Source organism: Alligator sinensis, unplaced genomic scaffold (genome assembly GCF_000455745.1).
Source record: "Alligator sinensis unplaced genomic scaffold, ASM45574v1 scaffold1131_1, whole genome shotgun sequence".
In the NCBI taxonomy this organism is placed as follows: Eukaryota; Metazoa; Chordata; order Crocodylia; family Alligatoridae; genus Alligator; species Alligator sinensis.
The window spans coordinates 922909-934627 of NW_005842218.1; the positions used below are offsets into that span (position 1 = coordinate 922909).

Here is an 11719-nt window from a genome sequence, read left to right on the forward strand (position 1 = left end):
GCCCCCCCGCCACCCTGGCTGGGCAGCTCCTGACCCCTCCCTCACCGCGGGGGACATTGATCTGCCCCTGATGCCACTCCCCTTCCACCACACTGGACTTAACAGCTGGAGGAACTATCTCGGAAATTAGATTGGTATCAGCCAACATTCCTCCTTTAAATAATGGTTATTAGTATCAGCCCCCAAAATCTCTATTGGTACACCCCTAATTGCTTCTGTGAAACATATGAAATGCTTGGACTCACTGTCAACTTCATAAAAACCTAAATCCTTTACTATGCCACCCCAGATCTGCCAGCTGCTCTTCTACATATTACAATTAGAGGGCAATCCTTGGAGAATGTTGAGCATTTCCCCAACTGGGCAGCCACCTTTCCCAAAAAATAAACATACACAATGATATTCAACACCAAATCAAATCTGCCAGCACTGCCTTTGATGAACATGACATCAGGACCTAAACCAAGCTTCTCATCTACCAAGCGGTTGTCATCCCTATCCTGTTGTATGGGTGTGAAATTTGGATGACATATCAGAAACACCTGAAATCTTTGGAACATTACCATCAGCAATGTCTTTGGAAAATCCTCCACATCAACTGGAAGAACAGAAGAACAAAAGCACCAGCTCCTTTGGACAGGATATAGCCTAAGGATGCCTGACATCCAGCTCGCAAATAGGTCCTATATATTCCCAATTTACCAAGAGTCATCATTCTGGGGGTAGGCAAAAGAAAAATTCAAGAACACCTTGAAGGCTGATTCAAAGAAATACGCTATTTGGGAGACTCGAGGATTGAATCGTCCCCAACGGCACCATGATGCATGTATGATAAGGCACTGATCATTTTGAGCAAACTCTTCTCATTATGGAGTTGGATACGTGAGAGAGCCAAAAGGGAAAGAACTATAATGCAACATCACTGGGATCTATTTGCCACGTTTGCAGTCGAACATGGGGATGTCAAATCAGCCTCCTCAGTCATCTACAGACTCACTAATAACTTCCCAATTTACTGGAAGATTGAGAACTTCATATCAAGGGACAAGGCCAACAACAATAGTTTAGAAAATATGTGAGAAGAAAGGGTCTTTTTGGTGGTGTCATTAATTAAACTGACACAGTTGGGAGAGATGTCAGATAAGCTTTTTGCAGCTCACTGTAAAGAGCTGACAATTTCCAAGGGATGCCTCAAGTCCAAAAAGGTTGAGAACCACTGGTTTTATCTTTGATACTCCCTTCCCTTCATTTTCCTCTCTCACTTCTTTTCCTTCTTCTTTCATATTATGTGGTTTGTTTCTTACACATCCTTAAAGTATTAACTACTTTTAATCTGAAACCCCAAGAATACACTGCTTTTTTGTCTAACAAACAAACAAACCAACTACACATCTCAAACCAAAAATATCAGTTCCTTTTACCTTACACTCATTGCTACATAGACAGATTCACAAATCCAAAGATTTTTCTCATGTTGGAGTGATGTAACCACGATGGTCCAGGAAAAATGCAAGAGGCAAGGATTTGTTGCAGCTTGTGTCTTTTATCTGACTAACGGTACATAGTTGAGGAAAGTTACTATACAGGCAGCCAAAAGCTTGTCCCTTTCTCTCCCAACTGTATATGGGTTCAATCAAAGATATAACCCACAAAAATCCTTGCGTCTCGATGATTTATAATTTTATATGTGAAGGTTACATACTTCAATGGGTAAACTTCAGAAAATGCTGCAATTTTTGCAGGCCATGGTGGACAGTCTTCATATACACATTGTATACCCCTATTTTGTAAGTTTTCATCCTTTAGCAGGTCTAAAATACAATAAATATGTAAAAGTTAAAATTCTTACCATCAGGTGTATTGCAAGATAGTGTTTGCATAGAGACAAGTACATCATCTTCAAAGGGATAACTGTACTGTATATATAAAAAAAAAAACAACAACCAAACATTTTTAAAAATAAGAACAGATGTATTAAATATAACAGTAAAGCTCTTAAATACATTTGAAGATTATTTTCAAAACCTGAACCCCATATCAGTTTGATTTAGACTGAACCCTATGAAAACTGGCATGCGTGTGCTGTTTCATTAGCAGCACTTTAAATAATTTTCACTATTACATGAGCTAACCAACGTTTTTTGAAGCAGGAATATAAACCTTTCCCTTTCAGGGTATCAATTACAAATCAACTCCCGTGATGGACATGACATTTCAGAGTTGCCTCTTTGACAGGCTATCTCCCACCTTCCTCTAGCAATTTGTACTGGCCTCTGTCTGGGAATTGGATTAGACAAGCTACTGTTTGATCCCACATGCAAGTCAAAGAGGTCTAGCAGTCTTAAGAGAAAATAATTATCTCCACAACGGCCTGAAAAAAAAATCAGACGTTGATTTTTTCTCTGAGTACAGTATAGATTAAAAAGTGTGGGAAACACAAATTTTTATCTCCTCTTCATTACTAACTGCGTCTCGACAAAGAGGAAGGTGGAACAACTTGCCTGTTGCTACAAAGTTATGTCTGTAAAATAACCCTGAAGAGAGAAGATTACAGTTTCCCTATAATGAGCTTCCTACACACAGATTCTGGCACCTCGAGTAATTCAGTGGGATCAGCAAGTCTTTAGAAACGTTGGAAAATGTTTCCAACACATTCAGTAGCATGGGTAGGTGCTTAGAAACGTTGGGCAAATGCAGCTACTTCAAGCGGTTAACCAGAGATTTGGGAGTTTCACTTCCTGCATATTTACATCCTCACATTATCTGGGCCTTTGAAAAAAACGTTTTTGAAGAACGGGGGAAAAAATGTCAGGCTATCACCATCAACGCTACTTTCAAGGCAGGGGTCAGGCACGTGGGGAGCCCCAAGCAGGCCCTGGCAGGCTGCCCCTCCCGCTATCACTACCCTTCCCTACTGTGACGACATCAGGCGCGCGCGGGGCCCCCTTCCCCCGCACAGGTCGCTCTGGAGTGATGCAGCCCCCGTCCAACGGCCGCGCCGGTTCCTCACCTTCGTGACGATCCCGTTTAAGGCGTCAGCGAAGCGCGCGCCGCTACGGTGCAGCCGCTCCCCCAGGTCGTCCATTGGGCCGGGGCGAGCGCCCACCTGCGCCTATGGGCCACTTCCGCCCCCTCCCCGCCTACCGGTGCGTAATGGTTGCTCCCAGCCCAGCTCCTGCCCCTGCACTTTCCGGATATTAATTTGAACTGCGCGCCCAGTCCCGCCCACGCTGACGGATCCCAGATCCGATTGGAGGAGATGCGCCTCACTCTGTGCGCAGCAGCCAATCAGCGTGCGCAGAGCGAACGCTGCCAGCTACGATTGGCTACGTGTCATCTTTTTTTTTCTTCCCCCTCTGCAGAGCCCTCTAGTTGGCGGCGGAACTCGGGAGAAAGGAGAGGGAGGGCGGGACTAGGACGCAAACCCTCCTTCCCTGTTCTGCTTAGCAACGGCGGCTGTCTGTAAGCTCCTATTGGAGGCAGGATGCGGACGGTCTCCTATTGATTACTGCAGGGTTTGGAACGCGGAGGCGCTTGAAGGGGAGGTGGGGGTGGACCTGACTGGCTCCCGTCATTGCACCGCTCCGTGCAGCTCCGGTGCCTGGGCTCCACGGCATCCGCGTGGGCAGGGAGCCTGGTTCTCGTTGATTAACCCCCCCCCAATTTTCGGGTTAAAAAAAGTAACCCAAAGTGCACATTTTTCAGTGGTTAAAATAAAACACTGCTAACATATAGATAGATATATATCTAAATAGATATATATGTAATATATAGGTAGGTATCTATAGATATGTCTATCTATATATTAGTCAAAAAATAACCCAAAATCCATTTTCCTGTTAGATAGATAGATAATGGATTTTGGGTTTTATATATATATAAAATGGATTTTGGGTTACTTTTTTTAATTGGGTCACACACACACACACACACACACACACACGTCAAATGGATCCAAATGAAACACCACTAATATATAGCTAGATATCTCTTTCTCTCTACATCTATAGATATAGACAGATAGATCTAGTTATATATTAGTGGTGTTTTTAGAGAGAGAGATCTAGCTATTAGTGACGTTTCATTTTAACAGCTGAAAAATGTGGATTTTGGGTTACTTTTTTAAAGGGTTGCTCTTTTAAATTAAAAAATTGGGGATTATTATTATTTTTTTTAAATCAGAGAACACCAGGAGCCCTGCTTATGAGCAAACGACAGGGTTTGGTGCCAAGTGGCTCTACTACCATCCGCATCACCACAGTACCACATCCAGGGGTGGATCTAGGGATCAGAAAAGGGGTGCAGGGGCTGAAGTGCATCATCGCACATGAAACAATGCATATTTTTCTCCAATTGAAAGAAAACTAGAAGCTTTACTAGTATGCCGGGGGAAGGAGGGCCTAGGGCCGTGTTATTCAGTTTAAGATGGAAGCAAAACCAAATATAACGTCAGTGGAAGGTGCAGCAATTTGCTATATCACATATCGTGTATAAAGTCACAACAAAATGCTTGAAGTGTGTTGTCTCGTTAGCCCTTGGAGCCTTCGAATTAAACTGATGTTTCAGAGTCAAGACAAAAGCTAGCCTACTAGAATCTTTTGATGGTGCATCTGATGCTTCACTGAAAGTTAGGGCCACACCTGAGTGAATGTGTTTGGCTAGAGTTGAAAACAATCTGCAGGGCTGTGAAATAGGAGCTAGATTACCAGGAGCAGCTAGCAGACAGAAGAATTGCAGAAGAAAGGCTAGCTTGATTAGTAGAACGTGCAGACCATTGAAAAGGAGGTGGAAAGAACATTAACACACGTGAAAAGAAGAGTTTAGAAGGAATCACGCAAAGGTCTGAAGTCAACTGATTCCCTCAGCTGAATAGAAATGCTGCTGTCACTGCCAGACAGCTGGTTTTAAACTTTGGGTTGAACAGGAACCACAGGCGAGGGGGAAGTGCAATCACTCCACTGTACCTGTCCTGACACCAGCTACCTTCTACACTTAGTTGTGGCCTAATCATATAGTCAGTCACTCTGAAAGCAAAATTCCCTTTTACTGAAGTGCCTGAGAGTTTTACTTGCACAACCAGAATCTCAGAGCATACATCATGCAGAATTTCATAATTAAAACTTGGTGGTGTTGAAGCAATGTAGCCACGAAGGCAAGAGACTTTCTGTGGGTGCTATCTTTTCCTGGGCCCACTGTGTTGCACAAACGGCTAGTTTCGTGCCCCTGGAGGCTTGTCCAATCCACCTCTAGGAGAGAGTCACATACACAGGCTGGGTCTAATTTCAGATTTATTGTTTGCAAACAAGTTCGACAAGGGAGCTTAATTTACTCAAATCCGTGTCGACCCCAAACAGAGTCTGGGGTTCCTTTTTATAGCTAACATAAACAAAAGATTCTAACATGTCGCGTAATTATTGGCAGCCCAAGTATTACGACTTGCAACATATGTCTAGCAGTTATATGTTCTATGATGGTTTACATACATGTCTCATTTACATCTTAAATCTCCTCCCTGGGGCCGTCCTTAAGTCCATTTCGGTCATTCTTCGGTCAAGGTCTGAGTTCTTCACATCAGCACCTTTCCCTGTGCCTCTTCTCTTATCTCTCGTAAGGAGTTATTTATTGCATCTGTTCCTGGCTATGTCTGCAGAAGTCTAGTGCTACTCGTAAATCTATCATTGGCCTACATGCCTTAGCAGAAGCAAGTGTGATAATATGCAGAAGCAATTATGTAGTGAAACTAAACATTTCTCAGCTGTGAAGCCTTTGTGTAGGGAGATGAGATATTTTTACCACACAGCTGCTACACAAACGTTATTGCAAAATCATAATGACTAGATTATAACATATTTTTACCACAATTGCACGGTTGGGATAGACTTAGACAAATAGGGATCCTATCTATACATGTGCAGGGAGCCTGCTCTGACTTGCTGGAAATCCCGCGTGTCAAAGCAGACTCGATTAATCAGAAATTAACATGCTCCAACAGACTAGTGTCATGTGTATCAGCGTCTTTGTGCTGAAAAATGGTAGTGGGGTACTTTGAACTAAAGCTCAACATCAAGCTTTAAGTTCAAAGTGCACCATCACCATTGGTGCATGAATGCTGATACATGTGACAATCAGGTGCTTTTAATTAGCATGGCTCGCTAATTATAAAGCCCTTCCCCCCCCTCCCCCGATGTCTCACAGAGCATGTGTAAAAATGCCTTTAATGTTAGCTAAAGTTTAGACAAGCTTTGAATGCATTGCAGTCTTCTTCAGATCTGAGGATTGTTGGTTTGGAAATAGCATTTAAAGGTCTGGTTTTTGGGAACTGGCTTATAGATATATGCATTATCAGGGTTCAAGATGGGCAGCAGAGGTTAATTGGATTTCTAAAGAGCTTGGGTTTCACACACAGAGTTCCATATAGCCCTGGAAGCAGACAGGCTGTCTAGCACTACAAGGCCAACAGATGAATGCAGCCTGGGAATTGAGGGGGGCATGCCATAACACGAGATCACAGCCTTCAAGGTAGATAGGTTGTCTAACACAACAAGGACACAAAGCCTGGGAACTGAGGAAGTACCATACTGTCCCATAACGCAAGATAAGTGACACCAGCTACAAGACCCCTGAGCAGCAGAGGGGCCTGAATCCTGGTTTTGGGGAAATAGACCAAATTAGGAGAAGGCCTGCAAGTGCGACCACAGAGAGACAGCCAACCAGAGATAGCCACAGATGAAGAGTCATCATCAGGAGTCATCAAGAGGGAAGGAGAATACAAAAGCAGAGGCTTGAGATTAACAGAGAGTTCCTCCCTGTTCCTTCTCGTCCCTCCCTGTTCCTCCTTCTCTTCCCCAAGAGGGGTCCCCATCCCCATCCCTACCCCCTGGGCAGGATCCCCAATCACACCATGGACTGAGAACATACCACCAGTCCATCTCATGCACCCCACTGGAGGGGGACTGTGGGCCTCGGCATCCCACCTCCAAACTGCTGACACCTAAGAGAAAAAGCCTCAGAGTGGAGCCTGCATCCTGACCAGATGTACTTTGACTCTGATGACAGCCCTAGGATTGGTAGATATAGAATTGTTTGATCGTTTGTATTGTTGCTTTTTTGTTAACAGTCTATATCAATAAATTTGCCTGTTATCAACTGGCAGGTGTTGTGGTCGGTCTAAGGGTTATGCTCGCTCAGAACAAAGGTATAGTCCATGGGCTGGGTCCAAATCCAGTGCCAACAAGGACCTTCCTTTTCCCTCAGACCTGAAGGAAAGTGTGTTGATTTGAAATCTGGGCTACATCTGTTGCAATCATGCAGTTAGACCAATTAATGATATCACCCACAAAAATCCTTGTCTTTCACATCCTTAAATCTTCTTTGATCATCTTACCAGGGAAGCTGATCACACTGCTTAGTGGCAAGATTCCCATTCTAAGAATCTCTGTTGTCAACTGTTGCTCCTTCATGGATTGGCCATATTTTAAGTAAAAGGGTGAAATTAAAAAAAAAAAAATAGCATGTTTAGGATGAATCAGGGTTGTATAATGAATTAAATTGGTTGTAGGACACTGTTTCTTATTTGTTACACAAGCTGAATGGGTCAAGGATTGCAGAAAAAAAAGGATGATTTAATTGCTAAGGTTCCTGGAGGAATTGGATTCTATTCCTGCCTCTATCCCAGAGGTCCTACGAGATATCAAACCAATCACTTGAAACCAAACTCTGGCAGATATTTACTAATTGGATGTTCTCTGGATGCTTACAGTGAGACAGACACCTGGGACAGATTTGTAGAAATGTTGAGTGCTTGCAAAGCATATTGCCTGCAGTTGTCCTATGATGTCCCAAAGGCTGCTGGCAGGCTTTCATTTAATGGCACAATGGGATCTGATCTCTGATCCCAACAACTGTGTGTCCTCCCATGTCACACATGCGTTTTTGGGATCAGACATAAACATTTTCAGAACCCAATTGTGTGGCTGTTAGGACAGGGAACCCAACATGATCCCTGATGCCCCACTTCTCATGCTGTGTGTGAATTCTTGGATCACAATCCCAGGTTTCAGTAAGTTTAAATCTGTGTAGGGCCAGCTCATATAGGGCAGGTTTAAAAACCTTACTTGTGCCATAAATGCAATGTTTGCCAAGGCGCAAAGATGTCAACTACTTTAAAAATCAGGTTCCACATATGTCTTGTTGGAGTCCCAAAATGTAGACATACCTAGTTTGGCCTTAGTCTTACTGATCTAAAGTTCTGCATGTTTAAATGGGGAATAAAACCACTTATGCACTTTGGCATCAAGGTAAATTCTTCAGTGCTTACAAAATGTTCAGATACTATGGTGAAAGCCCAAAGAAAATTAAATGAGTAAATTAATAATTTTAGATTTAGAGTAGACCTTGAATGATATGTACATTAAACAAGGCCTAGGAACACACATTGAATAAGAAGGATAAAAATCCTCTGGGTCAAACTGAGGCAGGACGGGGGGGAAGGGGGACAGGACCACAGTGAAAGAAACCTAACTGTTGGTGTATACTACAGACTACCAAACCAGGGGCAGGAGCTCGATCAGGAATTCTCTCAAGAAGTGGCAGAGACTGCATGTGCATGGGACATGGTCATCATGAGTGACTTCAGTTAAAGAGATATCTCTTTGGAGGAACACTCAGATAAGTCATATCAGTCATGTTGCTTCCTCACCTATATCGAAGAGCTCTACCTGACTCAGGAAGTGCATGGGCCAACCAGCGGTAACATTCTCCTAGACTTGGTCTTGGCCAAAGGTGATAATCTGGTGAGTGACTTGAATATAGAGGGTAGCCTGGGCGACAGCAACCACTAAACCATCATGTTTACTGTCTGTTGCAATGCAGGGAAATCAGCGAGCAGGGGCGAAGTTTTGGACTTCAAAAAACTGAATTTCAACAGGCTCAGGGCAATAGTAGGGGAAGCGCTGTGGGACCAGGGACTGAAGGTAAAAGGAGTGCATGAAGAGTGGTCATTCCTCAAGGACACAATCCTTGAAGCACAAAAGAAATCCATTCCCATGTGGAGGAAAGGTACCAGAAGGTCGGGTAAGCCCTCTTGGCTTAATAGGGTGTGGTAGGGCACTGTTGGTGCCTGCCAATTTAAGGGCTGGAGCAGGCAGCAGCCAGTTGCTTGAATATGACAGCCATTTTTGAGATCCAGGATATATATAGGGTGAAGCAGCAGTTTGCTGCTGGAAGCCGTATGAGAGATATCAGGCGGTGGAGTGGAGGCTCAGGAACAGTTTGGTGGTTTATGGGCTGGGGCTATGGAGGGGCCAGGTCCTGGGCATAACCTAAAACTACACCCTGCTGGGGGTGGGTGGTCTGGTGGGGCTGCTTGTGGCAGAACAGTCCCCCAGAAATGCCAGGCCTATTACCACCCCGGTGAAAGGTGGGTTGAGGGCACCTAATAACTACCAGCCCATGCATAGTCCTAGCTGGGGAAAGCCCAGGCCAATGAGAGGCCTGAGGCTTATGGGATCCAGAGGAGTTGTGAGGGAAAAAGCAGGCAAGCAGCTCAAGCTTGTCTTGAGGGACCTTGACTGGCCCATGCTGGGGACAGGACCCAAAGAGGGGTCGGAGGGCCAGGGGCCCACTGCAGGGAATGCCCAGAGAGCACAAGGCTCAGAATCTTGACCAGCCTGAGATGGGCCCAGGGCCTAAGGGGGAGCCAAAGGTCCCAGAGAGGGGACCACAGTGAATGGGGTGAATGGCACAGTTGAGTTTAGCTGCCTGAATTGCCATCTGTGAGGCTTGGGCCACAGTGTAGGGGTGGAACAGAGCTGTGGAGATCCCCCTAAACATCGGGGTACAAAACGGGCAGCCTCCGGCCTAATTGACTATACCATAATTATGTATCATCAAGGTGTGGCAAGAAAGAGAGGCAGGCGGTTAGCCCAGGGACAGGTGGGTGGGCCAACATCAAACTGGCCCCAGGAAGGCCCCCTGTTACATAAGGATATCATGGTCCGCTTGAAAAAAAAGGAAGAGGTGTACAAACAATGGAAGCTTGGGACAGTCCCTGAGGAGGACTATCATTGATAAAGATGTTGAAAAGCACTGGACCAAGCACTGACCCCTGAGGGACACCACTGGCCGCTTCTTGTGAGGACAACACAGATCCATTCATTAGAACTCTCTGGGTACTACCCCACAGCCAGCTTCCTACCAACCTAACTGTCAAGCAGTTAAACCCACAATCCTCCAAATTTCCCATGAGAACATCATGGGATTCCAGCTCAAAGGCTTTTTTATAGATTCATAGATGCTAGGGCTGGAAGGGACCTCGGAAGATCATTGAGTCCAGCCTCCTGCCCCAGGGACAGGAAGTCAGCAGGGATCATACAACTACAGCCCACACTTGTAGGGAGCAGATTAGAAAGGCTAAAGTGGCAACTGAATTTAAACTAGCAACAGAAATCAAGGACAACAAGAAGTCCTTCTTTAGGTATGTAGGGAACAGGAGGAAAACAAATGAAAGCATGGGGCCCCTGCTTAACACCTTGGGACAGCTAGTTACCGACACACAAGAGAAAACTGAACTCCTGAATGACTACTTTTCTTTGGTATTTCACTGGACTAAGGAGGAAATCATACTAGATAAGGTTCAGAATGGGTATGGTGGGAATGCCTGCCTTCCTACTGTTGACATGGAATTGGTGCGTGATCAGTTAGAAAAGTTAGTCATTTATAAGTCAGCAGGACTGGATGAACTTAATCTGAGAGTACTAAAGGAGCTGGCCAAAGTCATTGCAGGAACTCTGGCAAAACTCTTCCAAAACTCGTGGCACTCGGTGGAGTTCCCTGAAGACTGGAGGAGGGCCAATTTTGTGCCCATCTTCAAGAAGGGGAGGAGAGAGGATCCGGGCAACTATAGGCCAATTAGCCTAACTTCTATCCCAGGGAAAATCCTAGGAAAATTAATCAGGGAGTCTATGTGCAATATGCTTGCAGGAGGTAGGATTCTGAGCAACAGCCAGCATGGCTTTGTCATGGGCAGGTCTTTTCTTACCAATCTCATCTCCTTCTATGACCAAGTAGCTCACTACCTGGATAAGAGAGAGGAGATCGACATTGTATACCTAGATGTCCAAAAAGTTCCCGTTGTACTCGGCCTTCCCGTTGTACTCGGCCTTGGTGAGACTGCAGCTGGAGTACTGCATCCAGTTTTGGGCTCCACAATTCAAAAAGGATGTGGAGAAGTTTGAGAGAGTGCAGAGGAGAGCCCAGCAAGATAAATATCCAACTATATCCAAGCATGATCAGAGGTGAGGAATATAGATCTTATGATGAGATGCTGAGAGCCGTGGGACTCTTCACCCTGGAAAAGCGCAGGCTCAGGGGTGGTCTGATGGCCACCTATAAGTTTATCAGAGATGCTCACCAGGATCTGGGGGAACATCTGTTCACCAGAGCGCCCCAAGGGATGACAAGGTAGAATGGTCACAAACTCCTCCATGACCGTTTCAGGCTGGACATAAGGAAGAACTTCTTTACTGTCCGAGCCCCCAAGGTCTGGAATAGACTGCCGCCGGAGGTGGTTCAAGTGCCTACCTTGAATGCCTTCAAGAGAAATTTGGATATTTATCTTGCTGAGATCCTAAGATCCCTGCTGACTTTCTGCCCCTGGGGCAGGGGGCTGGACTCGATGATCTTCCAAGGTCCCTTCCAGCCCTAGCATCTATGAATCTAT

The 11719-nt window shown here is 45.0% G+C and overlaps 1 protein-coding gene across 1 annotated transcript in view; it reads right to left on the minus strand.

The window, feature by feature from the left end:
- The window catches only part of LOC102378958, a 70314-nt gene extending 67136 nt beyond the window's left edge, over positions 1–3178 (minus strand). The window contains 2 exon segments of the mRNA XM_014521506.2: positions 1850–1916; positions 3011–3178. Coding sequence (XP_014376992.2) covers positions 1850–1916; positions 3011–3085 — 142 coding nt within the window. The 5' untranslated portion in view covers positions 3086–3178.
- Between the last annotated feature and the right edge of the window lie 8541 nt (positions 3179–11719).